The sequence below is a fragment of the Staurois parvus genome, unplaced genomic scaffold, assembly GCF_062004578.1.
Source record: "Staurois parvus isolate SC_StPar_1 unplaced genomic scaffold, SC_StPar_1.0 ptg000005l, whole genome shotgun sequence".
In the NCBI taxonomy this organism is placed as follows: Eukaryota; Metazoa; Chordata; class Amphibia; order Anura; family Ranidae; genus Staurois; species Staurois parvus.
Window position 1 is genome coordinate 2,767,089 of NW_028317801.1, and position 23,596 is coordinate 2,790,684.

General features: G+C 39.1%; 1 protein-coding gene across 3 annotated transcripts in view; it reads left to right on the forward strand.

Moving 5' to 3' along the window:
* Positions 1-23,596, forward strand: part of DPP6 (dipeptidyl peptidase like 6) — a 1,666,940-nt gene that overhangs the window by 1,597,154 nt on the left and 46,190 nt on the right. For all 3 annotated transcript variants that reach the window (XM_089692326.1, XM_089692191.1, XM_089692252.1), the window contains exons 17-19: positions 202-249; positions 18,542-18,640; positions 21,062-21,131. In XM_089692326.1, the coding sequence (XP_089548452.1) occupies positions 202-249; positions 18,542-18,640; positions 21,062-21,131 (217 nt within the window). The remainder of the gene's footprint in view (positions 1-201; positions 250-18,541; positions 18,641-21,061; positions 21,132-23,596) is intronic.

Consider the following 23,596-nt stretch of genomic DNA (forward strand, 5'->3'; position numbering starts at 1 on the left):
TATATATCTTTAATCTCCCATCACTCCATTCAGATGTTTGGATTGAGGAAAGGATCCCTGTGTAAGCTTCAAGGTGCCCCAGAATACGTATTTCATCTTTCTATATAGTAATTTTCTTGGAGTTTCAGCTTTAATTACACTGAAATTAGATATATTCTTATTTTGATTATTTTAACCATTTACTATTATTTTTTTTTATAGGTCCGAGGATTCCAACAGTAACCATACATAACACAACTGACAACCAAAGTAAGCTAAAATATAACATTTAATTTTTGCCAACTATTTTTTTTGTCTGTGTATTTTACATTTTCATGTTTCATAATATTTGAGCAGTAAAGCACAACTGTTACAGTGAGGAACAGAAGTATTTGAACACCCTGCGATTTTGCAAGTTCTCCCACTTAGAAATCATGGAGGGGTCTGAAATTCACATTATAGGTGCATTCCCACTCTGAGAGACAGAATTTAAAAAATAAATTCAGGAAATCACATTATATAACTTTTAAAGAATTTTAAAGTTCAAATACTTCTGTTCCTCACTGTATATTACACAGCAAATATTTTAAAGTATGTTGGGAGCTTATTTACATCAAGGCAATCTATTTTACATGCATATCTAAAAAATGTTAAGACACTTTACATTCCCCTAAATTATAACTGTTGCCAGGCAATGAACATTGAAATGTATACATATTCTGAACAAGCAGCATGTTAGTTCTAATATGAGCCCTCATTGACCTCTATGCCAGTAGACAAACTGGAGCAAGTAGTCATGAAATTTTAGAAGAGAAGTAGTCAAGTCATTTATTTTGGGGGGGGGATGGTTTAGTTCCAATTTTATGGGCCCTCCTAACCTGTCTTGGGTCAACAGGCCTCACAGCGCTCACCAACCCTTCAGCACTAATGGAATTTTGTTTGATATTTTTCATTTTAAGTCCGTAGTGGTAAGAACATTTGAAGGAGCAATGTTTGTTGTTTTCCAACGTATATGGTTTTCATTTGGGAAATTATATTTATCGTAAAATCGAGTGTTAAAAGCTAACAATATTTTGGAGTACTTTCGAATGACATTCATCTAGTCATCGAAAGTACTGAGAATTTTAGTCCAAATATTCGTACAAACATTTGTTCCAAAATTTCTTTGTGTATGGCCAGCTTTAGAGTGCACAGGTTACCCACTAGGTTGAAAAAGCATTCTTTTCACGATTGGCTCAATTGGGAAATGACTCCAGCCCCTCTCATAGTCTGATAGATGAATTCAGCCTCTCGCACAAACTTGGTTGGTGTGCCTTTTAACCTGAGACTTGTTGACATTTGATAGTGGGCCTTTTAAGCTGAGACTGGCAATACTTGATACCTGTCGAGCAGTTTAGGGTTCCTATGGGGTTTACTGGTAGCGGCTTGAGCCCAGCTCTCCATGACTCTCATAATAGGGATGTTCCTTTTGCAGGATGCTACTAACTCACAGCCATCTTTCTGCCCCCTTCCTTTTGGAGTCAACTTCTAGAAGGGCAGCATAGATTTTCAGGCCTTAGGACTCAGAACTTTCTCCTTTCAGTAATCTTCCCAAGGCAGCAGGCCCAGGAGGCAAGAGATGAGTGCACATGCTATCAGTCCCGAGTCTGGGATGTAAGAGTGCTGCCTGGAAGTTCCTCTGAATATTTATACTCTGTCCCAGCATACACCCTTGGTAAACAAAGTTCCTAGTGGTTGGCCAAGAAGAATCGAAATATTCATCACTCAGGATATTGTTGTCTTCTTACACTTTTGCCACAGACACTTCCCAGAAGTAGGAGGAAGCAAACGGTTACCTTAGCTGAGAGGAACTTGCTGAAGGTAGACTTTAGCAATCAGTCCAGGCTGCATACATACTGGCAATAGTAAATTTAGATTAGAAACTCACCAGCATATGGCAAGGCCGTTACACACATTTTAGGGCCCCACTCACATGGTCTTTTCTATCAGTCCTGCCTGTCAGTTTTTCAGATGGATCAGATTGGAAGCTCTTGGAAATGGACTTGTGTCCATTTACATCTACCTACCTCTGAGTCTGTTCAGATCTGGAAATAATATTGGAAAAAGACTGTCTTTTTTTTCAGGCCTAAGCGTGATGTATCTGACGTAGCCTCCAGTTACATCTGACAGAAATAGATGGAAAATTGGTCCAGCATAGTCAAAATGCAGACAACAAACTGTATGAACACAGATATCACAAAGGTGGCACCCGTCCAGTTCTGCACTGGATCAGCATGGGATTTGCTCATGGATCCTTTGCTGAACACGGTAGAGCACACCCATGTGAAAGGGCCCTAAGTCTTGTTGAATGTCTTTATGATGCTTTCCCCCATTATCCTTCCAGTCATTAGTCATCGTTCAAAACATGTTTATCTGTAACAAAACTGCAGGTTTTAGAGATCTACACAGCTAATATACATTAGAGCAGATACATCTTTTCCAATTTTCCAAAAAGTAAACCAATTCTTTTACAGAGCATATTTTAAATATTGCCACTTAGCAGTACAGCACAACAGGAATAGCTGTATGTAAAATGTTTTTGTTTTATTGCATAGTCACATTAATAAATACAAATGCATACATTTACTGATCTTACATTGCCATCATATAAAATCTTTATGTATTTGTTCTTACAAATAGAATAACGTATTTCTGTTACTTTACTTGTGCTGGCCTCATAAAGATGTTCAGGAAAATATAGCAGGTGATTTCAAATAATGCATAATTGCTTTATGTATTCTTTATTTATTCACGTAGATCAGGAGAGATCATTACTTATTAAAATCTACAACTTTTTGAGTGTTTTCTAAATTATTCAACATTCACATCAGCCAATATAATTTTCTTGTGTTAAGTAAAAACCATGCTTCAATAGTGTGCGAATCGCAGTAACCCATAATAACCAATAATAGTTCATTATTGCAGTCATCTGCATTTGAAGTTGAATTTTTGTTGAACTAAGTTACTACACTTTTACATTGGTGAAACATTTTTGTTGTTATCAAACAACATCAGGCACAGTAAACTAATCACATAGCAACCAGTCACATTTCCCACATATGACGACAGTAAGTTAGTCACCGGTCTAACCGCTGTGATTTAAAATTGTGCGATTTGTGTGTAATTTCAGATGCGATTTCTGAAGACTTTATTGCTACTTATAAAGATTTTCAAAGATTTCTTGCAATTTGCAGTGCGATTTCCATTATATTCTATGTATGTGAAATTGCAACAAAATTGCAGAAAAAGTAATGCAAGGACTACTTTAGAAATTGCGCTGCAGCAAATCGCAATTGTTAAGACACTGACATTCACATTCATTAGATGCGATTTCAGGTGCGATTTCGAGACTTAAAGTCTGTTAGACTTCTGAGAATTTAGGGACTTTGCACAGTCATTGAGACTATAGGGTTAATTTATTAATGGCAAGTATGCTGTTCACTTTGCAGGGAAAGTCCCCTTAGCTTAATTAGTGTGTTGAAAATTCACTTTGAAAAGTATACCCAAAGTAAGGAAGATTTTATTGTTGTTTTTGATTTAAGGGTTTTTTTTCTTTTGCTTGCACATGATTGGATGATAGAAGTCAGCAAAGCTTCACCTCATTCACTTAGCTAAGCGAAAATTCTCTTGCAAAGTAACAGCCTATTTTCCTTTATTAAACCAGCCCCTATGAGGGCATCTGATACGGACTCATGCAAGTTGATTTCCTAAAGAAGTATATAAAGTTCACTTTGCAAAGTAAATGTTCACTTAGCTTAGTCAACAAGTTAAAACTGTGTTCACTTCAGTCATCCAATCATGTGCAATATGAAATGTACTGTGTATATAAACCTAAGGACAAAAATGTAATCTATTGCAGTTTATTGGTCCTAACTTTTTCAGGCTTTTTTCTTATTTTCAGCTGTTGATCCTACTAGTACTAGTATCCTAGCATGACAACACTCAGTCACAGTAATGTATCTATCCAACGTTGTTACCCTAGGACAGGGACTACTTTTTAAACTACAGAACAACACCCCCTGTCCTCTTCTCTGGAACATAGTAGGTGGGGTTCTGCAGTTCACAGAGGAGAACTGAATAGGACATAAAAGATACTTTGGGATTTTAGTGCAGCACAAAAAAGTCACTGGATTTCTGGCAGGGTCAATACTCAAATGTACTTATTTAACAGACGTAGAAACACACTTTCAAAATTATGTTTAATAGACCTAAAATGGGCAAATAAGAGAAGTTCATTGTTATGATTTAACTACTTTTTATTTTATTTTTTTATATTCATGCTTGTGCAGGGGCATATCTACCACGAGGCAAACAAGGCGTTTGCCTAGGGCAGCAATTTTTAGGGGGCAGCACCACCTCCCGAAAGAAGGGACCTTGTGAGCAGAGGCAGACTGAGCCATGCAGGGCCACCATCAGAGGGGTACCACCAGTACTCCTGTAGGTGGCCCGGACAGCAGGAGGATCGGTGTGGAGGGGAAGGGCAGTTGCAGAACGATGCACTGTGTATCTCTCCCTCCAGCAGCTGAAAGCCTGTTTGAGGTTTCTCCCCCTCTCCCTCCCGCTGGCTTTCTGCTGCTGGAGCAAGAGACAGACCTGGCCAGATAGAGGGGGTGCTCTGGGGTTCCTGAGTGGCCGCTCTCTGCTGAGCTCCTTCCCCCGCCCGCAATCAGAGCTGGGACCAGGGGACAGCCTGGAGCAGGGAGAGGAGAAGTGGCAGAGAGGAAAGAGCCAGGGGGAGGTGAGCTGTGTAGTATTCTCTGGACTCTCTCTCCTGTCATCCATCCAGTACATGAGACACTGATAAATTGTATGGGACTGCACACACACACACACACACTATGATTACCACCCCCTGCACACATTTCCTGCTGCCCGGAGATCAGTAGCCCTTTAAGGAGGGGGGGGGGGTAATCATACTGTGTATGTATACAGTCCCATACGATGAGAGAGAGAGAAAATAATATACACACATACTCATTGAACTCTCTGGCTCTCATTGGGCGGGGCACAAATTTTGTGTTGCCTAGGGCAGCACAAAACCTAAATACACCGCTTCCCTTGTGTATGAGCAGTATTTAGAGTGACCATAGCTTCATCTCATTCAGTAAGCTAATTCATCATTCACTTTGCAAAGAGAACATTCTTTAATCCTTTAGTATATTTAGTTTATTCTTTAGTATAAGTTTTACATTTGCATGATTACATGATAAACAATTTCCAGAGCAATATGGGATATGTTAAGCACAGCCAAGGCTGAGCACCTTTTAGCTTACTTTGATTATTACTAGAGATGAGCGAATCGAACCTGGCGAAGTGGAATTCGTTTCGAATATCAGGAAAAATTCGATGCGCATCGAATCCGAATTTTAGCAAACTTCGGGTGCACGAATCGAATTTTTCCCGATCAGCCGGCAAAAGTGTCACTGCAGAGAGCTCCGCTATTTCTGACAGTTCTGACAGTTCATTTACAGCGGTTGAAACATTGTATCTATTTGTTTCCATTTAGGATACAGATGTTTTTATTCGGAAATAAATAGATACAATGTTTCAACCGCTGTATATGTGAAGGAACTGTCAGAGAACTGTCAGAAATAGCGGAGCTCTCTGCAGATACACTTTTTGCTGTACGTTAATTCTTCTTCTTTTCATTCTTCTTCTTCTTTTCATTCTTCTTCTTCTTCTTCTTTTCATTCTTCTTTTCATTCTTCTTCTTTTCATTCTTTTTCTTTTCATTCTTCTTCTTCTTCTTTTCATTCTTCTTCTTCTTCTTTTCGTTCTTCTTTTCATTCTTCTTCTTCTTCTTTTCATTCTTCTTTTCATTCTTCTTCTTCTTCTTTTCATTCTTCTTTTCATTCTTCTTCTTCTTCTTTTCATGCTTCTTCTTCTTCTTTTCATTCTTCTTTTCATTCTTCTTCTTCTTTTTTTCATTCTTCTTCTTTTCATTCTTCTTTTCATTCTTCTTCTTCTTCTTCTTTTCATTCTTCTTCTTCTTCTTTTCATTCTTCTTTTCATTCTTCTTCTTCTTCTTTTCATGCTTCTTCTTCTTCTTTTCATTCTTCTTTTCATTCTTCTCATTCTTCTTTTCATTCTTCTTTTCATTCTTCTTCTCATTCTTCTTTTCATTCTTCTTCTTCTTCGTCGTGCCCCGTGACTGCCCAAATGAGTGAAGTGTGCGGTGATTCTAAGATCGACGGCACTCATCTGCATGTCATACTGACTGACAGTATTATTTCTCTTCCCCAGCAGACTCCAAGGGCATTTAAATTAAAGGTACAGTGTTCTGCACTAATATAAAGGCTCTCTGAAGCCTAGAAACCCTTTTAATAAGTTAAATTCGCGGCGAATAAATTCGCATCGAATCGAATTTCTCCCGCAAATTCGGCGAATCAGCCGAATCGAATTTTTGAATAATTCGCTCATCTCTAATTATTACCTCACTGAACCTTCCCATAAGAGATAAATCACTGCTCCAAATCATTTATTTGGGTATGAACTTTAGCTTGAGCCATTGAACTCTGTAAACAAATGTATAGAAGACTACTGAATATTATGTCACGATATATTATGCTTATCTGGCTAAAGAAAGAAAGAAAAAATAATAATTTTCATTTATTAAAACTGTGACCATTATAAATAAAGTGGAAAAATATTTACAAAGCCATTTAGACCCCTGAAGAACAGCTGTATTTTATAATTGCACCTTAGTACCAAGTCTGGCGAACAGGTAGTGCTTGTAAACATTACTGTTGCAGTTTCAGAATCCTGGTAAATTCAAGAGCGACGAGGAGGACTCACTTTCTGGAATATATACAGTCATGGCCGAAATTGTTGGCACCCTTGATATTTCTCCAGGAAATCATGTATTTCTCACGAAACGTATTGCATTAACACATGTTTTGCTATACACATGTTTATTCCCTTTGTGTGTATTGGGACAAAACAAAAAAAGGGAGGAAAGAAAGCAAATTCGACATAATGTCACACAAACCTCCAAAAATGGGCTGGACAAAAGTATTGGCACCCTTTCACAACTGCGGATAAATAAGAATGTTACAAGCATGTGATGCTCCTGTAAACTCACCTGGGGCAAGTAACAGGTGTGGGCAATATAGAAATCACACCTGAAAGCAGATAAAAAGGAGAGACGTTCACTTAACCTTTGCATTGTGTGTCTGTCTGTGCCACACTAAGCATGGACAACAGAAAGAGGAGACGAGAACTGTCTGAGGACCTGAGAACCAAAATTGTGGCAAAATATCAACAATCTCAAGGTTACAAGTCCATCTCCAGAGAACTAGATTTGCCTTTGTCCACAGTGCGCAACATTATCAAGAAGTTTGCAACCCATGGCACTGTAGCTAATCTCCCTGGTCGTGGACGGATGAGGAAAATTGATGAAAGATTGCAACGCAGAATAGTCCGGATGGTGGATAAGCAGCCCCAAACATGTTCCAAAGACATTCAAGCTGTCCTGCAGGCTCAGGGAGCATCAGTGTCAGCGCGAACTATCCGTCGACATTTAAATGAAATGAAACGCTATGGCAGGAGACCCAGGAGGACCCCACTGCTGACACAGAGACATAAAAAAGCAAGACTACAGTTTGCCAAAATGTACTTGAGTAAGCCAAAAGCCTTCTGGGAAAACGTCTTGTGGACAGATGAGACCAAGATAGAGCTTTTCGGTAAAGCACATCATTCTACTGTTTACCGAAAACGGAATGAGGCCTACAAAGAACAAAACACAGTACCTACGGTAAAATATGGTGGAGGTTCAATGATGTTTTGGGGTTGTTTTGCTGCCTCTGGCACTGGGTGCCTTGACTGTGTGCAAGGCATCATGAAATCTGAGGATTACCAAAGGATTTTGGGTCGCACTGTAGGGCCCAGTGTCAGAAAGCTGGGTTTGCGTCCAAGATCCTGGGTCTTCCAGCAGGACAATGACCCCAAACATACGTCAAAAAGCACTCAGAAATGGATGGCAAAGAAGCGCTGGAGAGTTCTGAAGTGGCCAGCAATGAGCCCAGATCTAAATCCCATTGAACACCTGTGGAGAGATCTTAAAATTGCTGTTGGGAAAAGGTGTCCTTCCAATAAGAGAGACCTGGAGCTGTTTGCAAAGGAAGAGTGGTCCAAAATTCCGGGTGAGAGGTGTCAGAAGCTTATTGATGGTTATAGGAAGCGACTGATTTCAGTTATGTTTTCCAAAGGGTGTGCAACCAAATATTAAGTTAAGGGTGCCAATACTTTTGTCCAGCCCATTTTTGGGGTTTTGTGTGACATTATGTCATATTTGCTTTTCTGCCTCTGTTTTATATTTGTTCCAATACATACAAAGGGAATAAACATGTGTATAGCAAAACATGTGTTAATGCAATACCTTTTTTGTGTGAAATACTTGATTTTCAGGAAAAATATCAAGGGTGCCAACAATTTCGGCCATGACTGTATCAGGGCCAGAAAGAGGCATAAAGTTTAATTTCCCTGTAAAAAAAACACTTTAAACAAAGGCCTGGAAAACTCCCAAGTAATATCTCATCAAAACTAAGAATAGGTCATGCAGGCCATGATCCATGGTAGAATAGTATCCACCCTACCAAACAGTCTTTGCTTTTATTAAGCTATTGCAATCTTGGATTTCTTATTTCTTCCCCATTGGTTTTGATGAATCATTGCTCAAGCCTTGATTCTATGCCATTCGGAAAAACTCCTGTTTTTCCTCCTATCATGATGCATACATGTCTACACCCCTGGGTTCCCCTCCTCCCCTCCCCACAAATTATTGTTATGTTTATGCTCTGTACTGTATGTATTGTTCTCATACTTTTAAATCTTGTATACAGCAACTACTTTGTTCATCACAAAATATATGCTGTAATTTTTCTACGGTGGTAAAAAAGAAAAAAAACACTTTAAAGGAGCATCACTGCAAGAAATATTGTATTTTGTGGTTAACACTTGGAATGATAGTATTATTCAACATACTGTATAAATCTTTGCATTATTTCAAAAATAATTTTCTCCTTGTTTAAATGCAGCCCAAGTTGGCCGGCAAAAGTGACTTTGACAAGGATTGGGAAAGACTAAAGCACTTCCAAGGAGGCTTGAGCAATTGGTGAAACCAAATTTGAATAGTTATTCATCCATTGGAACTGCGTGTACATTCATCCTATGTGAAAGGGTCTAAATCTATATTCTATTCTATTCTATTGCAGGCTATAGTCTCTGCTATTTGGATGCATGAATGTGGAAACTACTGCCCTATGGCCGCTAGCTGAGGCTGAGGAGCATATTTATTTCCTATGTTGCAATATCTACATTATGATCGCTAGATGTTGCCCACTAATATAAGAATGCTCCTCAGGGCCATCTAGTGACTAAAATGCAGAATTTTCTACATTCACGCATTCTAATTGCACAGAATATAGCCTGAGAGCATTGTCCCATTTGGACAGAATTTGAACAGAATGAATTTACATGCAGTTTCCATGGATGAACAGCTATGCAAATTTTTAATGAAATACACCCCATAGAGCCTTTTCACCCATAAATATCTATCTACTAGCAGTTTTTCACCTATATAGTGTTAGTTCTACCTTAACACTATACACAATATTTCCTCCAGCCACCAATTATGTTAGTTCCGGGGCCTGCCCTTATATAACCTTACTTCACATTAAAAGTGTTGTGTGCATTTTTGGTGGCAAAGAGGTTAAAGTAATCTTCTGTGATTGCAGAATACCTACTGGATATATCCTTTAATTTCCACAATTTAGCTGTCAATATTGTCAGCAGGATCATGTCACAGCACACAGCGGGGAATAGAATAATATGACACATTTAAATAAACACAGCCTGTGGGTAGGCCACAGATGGGATGTAAATTATTAAAGAGCTAGTAACCATAGGCACAATTCAAGGTATATCACAGCTTGTTGTTTCTTTATTGTTTTTTCTGTATTGAAGTCAATGTGTTCTTGTTAAGTTAGAGCTCTGTACACAGATAAAGGAACATCAGCAAAAACACAATCTTCTGTAACACGGATTGCAATACATTAAATTATAGGGTTACTGCACAGAGTTAGATGATGACCTTCATTTTGTTTCCCAAGGTGTTAATTGACATCTATAACTGCAACACAACACTTCATAAGGAAGCCATTATTTTTCCTACAGTCTTTGGCATCTTTATATCACTGATGTAATCAACAGATTTTTTCAAGAGATAAAAAGAGCAGTCATTAATTTATATGGCCATCTATGTTGGCCAACAATCTCATGTACGGTATATGGTAGCAGGCAATTGCCCCAGGCCAGTTGCTTTCAGGGGGAACTTTGATTGGACAGGTTTTTGTTTTTATCTTAAATAAGCTTCATTCACCTTCCCCTCCTTCCCTCTTTTCACCTGCAATCAAGGACAGCAAGTTTTAAAGGAAATTTGTAGAGATTATGTATACAGTATATTTTCTTTAGTCAAAATTTAAAAAATAAACATTTTTACAAAAATATTATCTCTATCTATTTGTTGGACAAATATAAAATCTCATAGACGTTAGAGCTTAAACACATTACGAAGCACTGCCTAATACATAAATTATGAAATCTTGACAGAATGTTCATGTGGCAGCTAGTTCTATAGTTATTAATGGTTGCCACTTTTATTTTTTGTATTTTATAGGTGCTCTGACTAGAAATTGAGATGAGTGTAAATATGTAAAAATGCATATGGTTTATTTAGCCATCAGTTGGAGCTGTAGGCACCTTCTCACATGCTTTTCTCTGTCAGTGTCATCTGTAGTAAAGAGATTGTGGTTTACAGAGCTCAATAACTTAGGATGAAAAAATGATACATAAGTAAATGAGTCATGAGAGTGACTCTCCTTTTATTGGATGGCACTGTCTGTGTTTCCATTAAATAAAGACCGCCAGTAAACAGATGGGTTCTGCTGTGCTGTCTCTATATATGTGCTGTCTCTACATATTAAATTGAAAAACATAGGGGTGAGTCACTAAAACTGGTGCACACAGAATCTGGCACAGCTGTGCATAATAAGCAGTCAGCTTCTAGGTTTTATTGTCAAAGCTTAATTGAACAAGCTCTCCCCCTATGAGTTTTAATTTCAAATCCATAATAAAATTAAAAGAAAGTTGGTCCAAAGCCATTACCATTTAGGCCCCATTTATATTAATGCATTACAGTAATGCATGTTACCCCTGATTATATGTGCATCATAGTACACTACCATTCATTGTACTTAGTACCCAACACACAGATGCAGTGAACAACGTGAACAGAAGGCTAAAATTTACCTGCACTGCATTGCCATCTCTTTCAATATTAAAAGCCCGCCATAAGATAATACGTTAACACGCAAAACAAAGTGATGGCATTAACCTGCGCAACAACATGAATTCATCCTTAAGGGGTTCCAGAAGATTTTTTGCACCAGCACGTTAGACTGCCCTTTATTGTTTATGGGTATCTTAAAATAGATATTTGGAGATTAGGGTGCCATGGGGTGATTTAGGTGAATGTGTGAGGAACTGTACTAAGAGTGCTTATTTATATAGCAGTGAAATTCACTAAACATTCACATAGTTGTGACTGTATATGAAACCACTTTCACCAGGAAACGTCATTTGCATTAAAGGTTAGGTGAATGTCATATTAATTGCTTTATAAATATGACCCTGTGAGTCTGAACAGGGCATCATGTAAAGTGACGCCTAAATGCAGACGATTAAAAGCCATGATCTGAGCAAGTTTGGGTCCTTTAAGCTTCCTTTAAAGTGTTTCTAAACCCAGGACCCTGCATTCACTATATCCGGTCTCCCACAGTACACAGAACATGGAAATTCAATTATTTTAGTAAGTAACTACTGCTAAATACCTTTTCTCATTAGCAGTTAGAGCAGTCATGTGCTTCTATCAGTGTTCAGCAGAGCACTGGTTAAAGCTTGTAGGAGGAGTTTTCTTTCTGCTCTGACTGTCCTGTGAGGCCGCATAACCCCTGACCCTCTGTCTGGACAGTGCTGATTGGCCCTGTGCTGATCACATGCACCCTCCCGAAAAAAACCAAACCTTTCAAATACACACTAAACTGAGCATGTGCAGAGTGACTCCTAGAGCTATGTACTATCAGCAGATGGCTGGCTTGGGGACAATAGAAGAATGGGAGGATCAGAAAAGACAGGATCAAAAAGCCTTTTTACACAATGCGGAGGATTAACAGCTTAGGTTCCACAGTGAGTATAACAAGCATGCTTTACTGCATATACAGACTGATTTTACTGTTGTGGGTTTAGTAACATTTTATAGCTATTACAAACTATAATAAAGTAAGTCCAAATAAATATCCACATGTTCATATTACCAAGAAAGAAATATAAAAGAAGTAAATTCACAGCACCTATGATTACTTTAGCAATTTTCCCCATCTTCATACATATTATGATGATATCTCCAATAGCAACCTAATGTCCTAATGACATTAATAATAGATCTTTGCAAAAGAATGCCCTGAATCCCAGGTGGTTGCCCCAGGTCCCTGGTGCTATATTCACTGACACCACAGCATCATCTCTCCCCATCACTTGCCACCTGTCTCAGCAGTATTACAGCAAATTTCAGAAAGCTGCCCCCCATAGTTGCCAAGTGTCCCAGATCTCCCTGGACAGCTCCATTTTCTAGACAGTTGTCCTGCAGCAGCTTTGTCCTGACCTATGTCCCAGAATCCAACCCATGGGGATGCCTCTGAGGTTGCAGAAAAAGGGACTGGGCAATCTGTCCTAGGTCCCTTTCTCTGTCTCAAAGGGGGAACAGAGGTCTGTTTAGTCCCCTGATATTTCACCAAAGCCCCCCCAACAGGGCTCCTAAAAAAAAAAAAAAAACTTTTCTAGAAAAACAAAAAAATCATAAAAAAATAATAAAAACTACTGACCACTGACACCGTCCACTGCCTTGCTGACACCATCCATTGCCCTGCTGACACCTTTCACTGCCCTACTGACAAAGTCCACTGCTCTACTGACCTCAACCTCTGCCCTACTGACTGACATCATCCACAGTCCTACTGACATCAACCTCTGCCCTACTGATACGGTCCTCTTTGGGGGAAGGGGGGAGGCGCCAAACTGAGTTTTTGCCCGGGTGAAACAATGTCTAGTTTCACCACTGAGATTCACCACTCTGTTTGTCCTGATGACTACTGTCATTGAAAGAGAAAGTGAGGGGAAAATTGTCCCCAGAACTAAAGATAAGAGAAAATCCTCCAATGGATACGTCTGTCTAAGAGGACAATTGCCCTAGTTCTGGGAGATATCCTTTAAACGAGAAGTGTGTGTGTGTGTGGGGGGGGTTTCCAAATTATACTTACCTAGGTGGATGCAGCCATCCCTCTCCGGCTCTAAGGGTGTCAGTGTCAGTGACCACTGTCTGCTCTGCCCCCCCCCCCAGTGCTCCCAGTGGAGCACTGGGCTGTGGAGAGGGAGAGAGCGGCTGGCTCAGGTTCTTAGCAGATCGCTGACTGGCTGAGTCAGGTGCCACTCCAGACTCTGGGGTGGAGCTCAACTTTAAAGTCGGGATCTTTCCCTGGCCTGGACCGGCTGAGTGACGTAGGCTTTAGCTCGCTCACAGCTGAAAATGGGTCACAGGAGTGCAGAGCAAACAGCACTCCTGTGATCCACAGGAGAAATAAAGCCAAAAGCGCTTTGGCTGTACTTCTCCTTTAACTTCTTGGTGTGCCTTCGGAACAGGAAGTGAAGGGAAATTTCCCCAAAGGGACACAAACTAGAAAATATAAACTGGCAGAAGTTTTAAACCTTCCCTATTCTATCTGGAACTTTACAAAGTTTTGGCTGTATACACTTTAAAGATAGACCAAAGATAAGTCACACAGCAGACTGGCAAAGCATAGGCTCACAGCTAAACGTATGGCACTCCTTATTCATGTCACTCAACATGAAATAAAGTTTGTGTATCCTTCATGACTATTTCTGTTGCTAATTTGTTTTTATCTCTGTTTATATCAATGGTGCTGTGATGCCATAGTATGATGTTAATATTTACTTAAAAAAAATTAATGGAGTTGTTGTTCACACAATTTCCTGGGAGTATTTCAATTCCTTTCTGGACATTTCCATGCCTCGTCTGTTGATATATTCTACGTTTTTATAGAATAAATAAGTTGATAATGGCTAATTGCAACTCTCTTTAGAATATTATGGGGCGTTCATATTTAACTGAGAAATAGCAATTTCTGCTCCACTGAATAATGCATTCCCAGTGGCCCTAAAACTGAACAAGAGTGTCCTCTAGGAGATATGCCAATCTCCTCTAAGCCATAACTATTTATCCATGCTAGCAATTATAGGAACAAACACAAGACTCTGCTCAAGTCCCCTGAGTGACAGGCATCTTCCAGCTGATAAAGCAAATTCTGTTAGTTTTAATTAAATGAGAAACCCATAAAGAATTGAGCCTTTTACACTTTCATTTCATAAAAAAAATAAATCTATTATAGGTTTATTTTATTTTTATTTATGTTTTACCTTTTTAGATTTTCTATACCAAGACACTGAAAATTCATTCCACTTTCAACAATATACACTATTGTGTTATGGTGGGAAAATCAATATTAAAAAAGTGCTGGCTTTCAATATTTGGGTTTATAATAATGATTTCAAATGGTTAGTCAATAGTGAGTAAGACTTGCATCAGTACAGAATTGTTGTTTTAAAGGGCATTCCATAATGACCTTAATAGTGGAACGTGAGTAGGGATTTGTGGTGTGTATATTACACTGAACTACGTGACTCAATTTCATTGAACTGAGGCTTGAAAATCCCAGGGATTTTCTAGGACCAACGGTTTGTACTTCCAACTTATTGGGGGTCATTTATCATTTTTTTTTTCATCAAGTACTGTTTCAGATAGCCACCAATTCTATTTATAACCTGCTGTGGAAAATGACAGTTGAAGAACCAAGCTTTGAACCTGATTGATGCCTTTGGGGAGACCTAGAACAATTGTTTCCTAGAATAAATCATGCTGTTGTGATGCGGGACATAATCCTTTAGACTTTGTGCTGCCTGTGCATTGTAACACATTTTTAAAACATGAAATAGTTGTTTTTAATTTTTTATTATTTGTTTTGTTTCATCTATCTACATTCATGCTCTTCATTGATTGCTGCACAACATTTGTCCAGGCAGGTTTCCTGAGGGGACAACAGTGGAGTATGCCAGGCTAATATGTGTTAAAACTGTCCCTTATGGCCTTCAACAGGGCGACAACACAGGGGCACAGCTGGGTGATAGGGACAGAGTGTTGTCAGGGCTGTATTATCGCACGGGCATGTCTGGGCATTGCTCAGGGACCCCAGGTGCATGCAGTTTCAGTTTTTCCCAGCAGGGGGAATTGCCTGTGGACAGAGCGGGTGACCAGTGCAAAGGTTGGTGCAACTGGAGCCGATTTTCTGTGTGGCTCTCACTGCAGCAACTGAAAGCCAGCATCTCCTACTCCCTCCCACTGGCTTTCAGCTGCTGCAGGGAGAGCCACAAAACACTGGTTCCAGTAATTCCCCCTGCCACACTAATTACCCCCTCCTGCCCACTAGCAGCTTCCCCCCACTGCCTGGGACCCCCTATGTGCCCCCCTTACTTTCCTCTCCCTCCTGCAGCTGCAGGTACACAGGGGGATCTTCAGGATTAATAATGGGGGAAGGGGCCAGTAAATATGTCATTTACCGGCACCTTGATTTCCTAAATGAATGCAGTGAGTGATCAGTACCGATTTCTCACTGTGTTCATTCATAGCTGAAGCATAGAAAATTTGTCTCCTGCTCATTCATCTGCAGTGCAGCTGGAGCTGCAGAACGGAACTTGGAAATGTGTTTTCTCAGTCCCTTTCTCTGTCCCCTTCTCTTGTATCTGTTTAGACCCCTGGTATCTCACCAAACCCCCCCCCCCAACAGCGTTGGGAAACAATGGATACAAATATAAAAAAAATTAAAAATCAGACTAAAATTTCTAATCAGACTAAAAGCCACACCCAATATGCAGCATAATTTTTCCACACTGTTTACCAATTCACTATCTTCCTGACAGGGGCCCCAAAGCATTACTTTACCCAGGAGCCCATGATGCTATTAAAGTGGCACTGAGCATTGTCACCCTATAACAGGAAGTGCCTGAACAATGACCTTCATAGTAGAATCACTAGGTATTCTTTCAAAACGTTTAAGAGATTTTAGTGATCGAACTTACGGTTTCTGTACTGGTCAGTAAATAAATAGGACCTGTAAGTGGATGAGATTTAATTTCGGGAGTTAATAAAGATGAAGCCTTGTGACTACAGTGTACAGATAGACAATGGAGGGAAAGTGCACAAATTTGTATATGTCTCATGATACAGTATTCTTAGAAATAGAAAATGTGCAAAAAAGGTAAAGTACAAGTGTTTTTTTTTAGGTATACAGCTTAATGTAAAAAATGTTAAAAATATGTTTTAGTTGTTTTAAGTATGTTTCATTTGTAAATATGGTGCACATGTACATGGGACCTCTATATGTGCTGCTTTTGTAGTGCTGCAAGATGGTTGCTCTTTACTGCTCCTTGTCCCAATGCAAGTCTAAAGGGCTAATTTACTAAAGGTAAATAAACTGTTCACTTTGTAAGGGAAGTTGCACTTTGCAAGGGAATGTTCCCCAGAGCTTAATGAATGAGGTGAATCCACATACTGTTTTTTTCACTTGCATGTGATTGGGTATTCTTTGCAAAGCGTAATTTCGTCACATTCACTAAGCTCTGGGTAAAGTTCCCTTGCAAAGTTCAACTTCACTTGCAAAGAAAATAGACCATTTTCCTTTAGTAAACCGACCCCTATCAGTCGGCTAAATCACCAAATTCAATACACTGCCTTGTGACTGATATCTTATCTCAATAGTTGCCAAGCAATTAGGTAAGGTCTTCGTAATAGTAAATCTAGCCTGCATGTAAAAGCTAAACTATAAGGGTCTACAAATAATACAATAAAAATATGAAAGAACAAACATATAAAAATATACACATAAAAATGAATGTATGGGGAAGAAAATGTCCTATGAACTGCACATCACTGCAAGCCCTATGTGAGAGAGTGTAACAGCCCCAGCCCAGGCTCCAACCAGGCCACAGGGTCCACCAGGCCACACACCCCAACACGTTTCTCTTAGTCACTCTCTCACATTGAGTTTGCAGTGATGTGCAGCTCACAGGACATTTTCTTCCCCATACACTGAAGTTTGGAGCCAGGACAAGCTCCATCCTAGCTGGCACCTTCAGAATCTTAGCGGCATCCACCATTTTTGCTTTTGGTTCACATAATATGAGTACATTCACTGCAAAAATAACTTGAGATAGTTACTCAGTGAAATGCATTATATTTTTATAATAAAAACCATACTCCAGATTACCTACAACGTAGACGAGCCATACACACCTAGATTTCTCTTATTCAGCCTGTGGACTGACCAAAAAAAAAAATCTAACATATTCCTCCATCCACAGGGTAGATGGAGGAATCTTCCCTTTCAGCTATTGTAGTCAGACAGCTGACATATGCGGCTGCCTGAATACTGTAAAAGTGACTGCAACTGATTGAATGCAGTCACTGTCTGTCTGACAGTTTTCAGTCTGATAAACTGAAATCCTCCTGCGCTCTGATGGATGTTCCTTCGTTCTGTTACATCTTGATGTTTGCGGATTGTTTTTGCTGTACTCATGAGATTACTTTGTGAGTATTAGTCCTCATGCACATGGGACGTTTTGATAATGCTGGTAACAATAGCTGTGTAAAATCATGTTTAAAAATGTGAGTTTTTCAGCTTTTTTTTTTTAATTTTTGCATTAGTGTTTAGTGGCGTTTTGCCACATTTAGTGGCGTTTTCCTGTGTTTTTCCGAATCTGCGTTTTTTTGGGTTTTTTTCAAAAAAGGTCCGAAAATGCCGGTTTGTGGCATTTTGCCACGTTTTTCAGAATTAGAATTTTTTTTACAGCTAAAAGACTCCTCTAGAAACCCACTACTAGTCCTGGGGGTTTTTTTCCAGCCAAAAAATGTCCCAGCCAAAAAACATTGATTACAGTCTATGGGTGCATGGACACATAGGATAACATGCTGGGGGTTTACTAGCTGTAGAAAAAAAAATCTAAAGCCTAAAACAGCAGCTATAAAAACGTCCAGTGTGCATGAGGACTAATACTTACCTTTTTACACATTAAATACTTTAAAGGATAATGCACTAGGCCAGAGCACCCTCTGCTTGTTTATTGTTATTGCAGTTTTCAATCTGGCTCTTTTGATTTTTCATTCAAAGTTTGTCAAGGACCAACCACAGCTCGAATTAAGGCCAATTTAGCAGGAATTGTCTAAAATGCAAGCCATGTATGGCCAAACAAATGCCTTCCATATAGTCTTCATTACTAATCAGATCAGAATTATGTGTATCCCAGAGCAATATTTCTAATCATCTTAATTATATTGATTTAGGTCTAATTGAATTAGAAAACAACTCCAAGGTGAAAGATGTGATGGAAGACAGACAAATGCCTTACTCAGAGTTTGTACAAATTCAATTGGATGACTACAGTAAGTTGTTTTATGTAACATGGCTGTGTTATATGTCAGTTTGATTTCTTAGTTTTGTTAATCTGTAGATGATACAGTAATATTGGTTTAAGGGTACTGTAAATGGGACATGTCCAAAGCATATAAGCAAATGTGTAAGTTTCATAAAAGTATGAAATATGTTGCAGCGATACAATGAAATAGCTAGGGGTGCATACACATACATTTTATATGACCCTCCAATCCCAGGCTTGAAATCTTGGACTGGTGCAAGATGGCAGTTTTAACACCTCTTGGTAGTGTTTGACACCAGCCAAACTCCTGAATTTTACTACTGACCAATCATTATGGTAGGCCACCATACTGGCCTACAAAAAAGGTATATTAAATGGGTGAGACAGCCCAGGATCTGAGACACCACCTGCACTGAAGTGGTCATGCAAAGACACATGAAAGCAGAAATGCCGTAAAAACCATATATGAAGCTTGACATTAAGAGCACTGATTATTTATATCAACCTATGTATGGGCAGCCTAAGGCTTCGTTCACATCTATGCAGTTTGCTTTTAGTCCATTTTGCAGTGCTTTTTGCTGTTTGTTTTGTGTTTTTCTACACATTTTTTGTGTTGTTGACACGTTTTTAATGCATGTTGCGTCTGTGTTCAGCTCTTTTTTTTTTTTTAAAGCAGAATTTTTTTTTTGCTGGGCAGAATTAAAATGCAAAATGCGGCAAAAACGCACTACCATGCATTTCAGCAGATTTTCCTTTCAACTCTGTTGTAGCAAATATCCTACTTTTTGCCTTTAAAAAAGTCCCTGACCCTTTCCAAAAACACAGCAGCTCAAAAAAAGTATAGATGTGAACATGTTCTATAGGAAACCATGTTAAATGGACTGTAGTGTGTTTCTGCAAGAAGCACAAAAAAACGCATTGGTGTGAACAGAGCCTAAAGCCCCATATACATGATCAGAATATTGTATGAAAAATTCCACTTTTAAAGCGACCGTATGATAATTTGATTGTTAGTACACAGCAGCCTTTCAAAAAAAATAGAAGGAACCAGCAGGAAATTTTTTATACTGGATCATATGATTTTCGTACAATACCAGATCATACAATACCAGCTCAAATGATTTTCGTTTGACCAGTACAATAGTCGTCTGAAAATACAATACAAATACATTACATTCTTCAGAATTTTTATTCTGTCATTACAGAATTTTCGTAACTTTAGTAACCTCATCACTTTTGATATGAGACTTGCATGGAGAGAAAAAAATGGAAGATCATTTGTCCGATATTCTAAATGTGTATACGGGGTATTACACTAATTTTTCCTATGGTACACAAACACTTTAGGGCTGCTGAAAAGCAATAAGCATTACCCTGGGTTCACACCTAAGCATTTTTCTCAGTGTTTTGCAGAAACGCGGTACAGTCCATTTAACATGATTTCCTATGGGAGATGTTCACATCTCCGCATTTTTCACCCGGAGCTTTTTTTGGAAAGGTTCAGGGACTTTTTTGAATGCAAAAATTAGCTTTTTTTGTTTCTATAGACTTCAAAGGAAACAGTGCAGAAAAGTATGTAGTGCGTTTTTGCTGAGTTTTTTTTATGCTTTTTGCATTTTAAATCTGCCTAGCAACAAGAAAAATAAAAAAATGAAAAAGAAAACACATCAAAAACGAGTAAACAATGCAGGTGCAAAAACACAACACAAAACGCAATGCAGAAATGGCTTAAATGCAATGTGCATAGGTGTGAACCTAGCCTTAAGCCATGTTGTGCTTTGATCTAATCTGAATAAATGTGTATTCTTGCCATTCAGTTGCAAATAAAACAACTAAAAGATGGAGTAATCTAAAGAAGTACTGGGATCTTAAGGATAATTTCTCCAATGCCCTTCTTAAAGCTCACTTATTTCAGTGTCTGCTTTAAAATGAGGCTTTGCTACTGTACTCTGTAAACAGTTATTACTGCTTTCCTTTTAGGAAAGATCAAACTAAATTAGGAAGATAAAGAACACGTCTTAAAAGTTAATTGTATTGCTTGTTTCAGCCGTGTCTTTTTTTTCTTGAACATTCTGAGTTCATTTATACTAGAGGCTTCCTAGAAATACATCTGCTCAAGGGCATTGCCTTTAATTTTAGGAACATTGTCTGTGATGTTAAGAGACACAAGAGCAAATGTGTTATGGGTATGGTGTTAACAGTCAAGTTGATACATGACGCTTGTATTGTTAATCGTAAAGAACAAGATAGAACAATAGATCTAACAACAATTCAATTTACGAATGCTTGACTGGCTGATTCACTTAATGATTTTGTGCTTAATTTGACCTGAACTAAACCAGGGACATCTCTGTGCCAATTCAATCCCAAACCTGAAATGAACCTTAATATGTTCTCTCTCTTTCTCTCTTTTTTTTTTTTCTTTAAGAATTGCCAATGCAGATTATCAAGCCAGCAACCTTTATAAACACGGCACATTATCCTCTTCTACTTGTTGTGTAAGTATGACCAGACACATTACCTTTCAGAGCAGGTTAAAGAGACATTGTCATCAACATAAAGCGGTATTAAACCCAAAACCAAAAACGGAATATATTGCAGCTTACCAATCATTAGATGTGGTGGCTGCATTCGTTTTCTTTTTTAGGCTTTTTACCTACTGTTTTCATCCCCCACAGCTATCTCCTCCTGTGCCACCCCTCCCTCCTAGATTGTAAGCTCAAAAGAGCAGGGCCCTCAATCCCCTCATGTTTTGCATTGTATTGGTATTGTTCTGTCACATGTTCTGTCCCCCTTTGTAATGTACAGCGCTGAGCGAACTATTGGGGCTTTATAAATACTGTATAATAATAATAATCTGGTGCTCTGGCCTGTAACACACCTCCTGTCCCACATGGAAGAAAAATATATTTTAAAAATATTGTTCCCAAATATATTGACATATATTTGAAATACTGAAATTTTGGCCATATTCAGCAGCTACAAAAACTATAGCTGCTGACTTTTAAAATACAGACACTTATCTGTCCCTTGGTCCAGCGCCAGCGGTGTCCTCACCACGGCTGGTTTCACCGGCCATCTTCTCTCCCCGGCATCTTCAGTGTGGGCACTCAGCTGTGACAGCTTGCGGCTTCACAGCCGGGTGCCCACTGTGTATGTGTGAGAAACGCTGCGCTTTGTGAATGGCCCGTTGTCTTCTGGGACCTGTCACATGTTCCAGAAGACTACGAGGAGGGAGGGGGGGAGGACAACTTCTGTTTCCGATTGCCTTAGGTACCCGCTCCCACTTCCGCTGAAATCGCCTGTCAAATTCGGGTACCCCCTCCCCAAAGGTGCCAATACTTAATGGGGAGCGGGGGACAAAGCATTAAAATGGAACTTCCGCTTGTGGGTGGAACTCCTCTGTCCCTTCCATACATAAACTTTTATGTAGCTGTTGGAAGAGTAGGAAAGTTAACAAACTCATATTATGAGTGTGGGAGAAGACTTTGTGTGTGTGCAGAAAGAGGTGTTGAACACATACAAAATATTTTGCACATATTTTGCAAAATTTTGTAATGAATATTTAGTAAATAAAGGTACATTTAGCTACAATTTCCCGTTTTCCCTATGAAGGGTGACTTTAAAGACACCCTATATATTAAATGTACATGTAATCTTATGGGGGGATTTTGTTTCAATAAACAGTCTGGTGAAAGGGTCTGTACCCAATCTGTACAATTAATGAAAATATTTGAAATGGATGCTGTTGATAATTTTTCAGAATAGTTCATTATACAGAATTGTAAGCACTAGATGGTGCAAGTATCTTAAAGTGGAACTTCATTCGCTCAATCAACGTTGTCTTTTTTAATCCTCATGCTGATCGCATAAGTCAATAGATAGGAAAGTATATATCATATTTACTTGTCTTAAACTGATTTTTTTTTACATTTCTTCATTTGCTTCCTGGTTTCCATGCCTAGGCAAATGATGTCATACATCCCAGGTGTCTTCAGGAGGGGAGGAGGGGTTTTCACAGCTAAGCACACCCTGCTTCATGCATGCCTAAGCTAGGGGCAGATGGATTTTTATTAAGTAGTTGATACAGAAATCTTCTTCCTTTACTCAAGATGGTCATGACCAGAAATGCAAGGGGGTGTTTTCAAAGTGATTTCTTAGCAAAATAAAGCATAGAGACACGGATGGGCGAGTTCGCTTTGAATATTAAAAATTCATTAAATAGTGATTTTGCTTTGTGGTGCTCAGATACAGTGTATTTCCGCTTTAAAAGCTTTAGTTCCAAACTCTTTTCTTACCTATACCTCCTCCTTTCTTAACCCCATGACGCCGATGTCACACAAATATGCAGCCTCATGGAACTGGGCTTTTTTCCGTGGGGCCGCATATTTGCGTACCTCTCTTTGTGCTGGGAGTGGGCCACACAGCGCGCTCCCAGCACAAAGACCGCCCTATCACTGAGAGCCCGGAATCGGTAGTCCCCCAATGTACCCCAAGCTGCAAACGTTTGCTTAGTGTCCTTCCCACAGTTTTCATTGAAATCTATTTTCTGAGGTGTCCATGGGATTTTAGTAGGATAAGAGGCAGGCACAGCCATACTGCCTCCTATCCAGTTCAACCATTAAAAAAAAAAAAAGTCCATCCAGTTCAACCATAAAAAAAAAATTTATAATCCTATACTCACAGTTGATCCAGAGGAAGGCAAAAAAAAACCCAGCAAAGCATGCTGCAATTTGCTCCCGCAAGGCAAAAAATTCCTTCCTGATCCCCCAGGAGGCAATCGAATATTCCCGGGATCAAGTTTACCTATAAATGTTAGTATCCAGTTATATTCCGTGTATCCAAGAAAGAATCCAGGACTTTTTTAAAGCAATCCACTAAGCTGGCCAGAACCAACTCTTGAGGGAGTCTATTCCACATTTTCAGAGCTCTTACTGTGAAGAAACCTTTCTGTGTTTGGAGA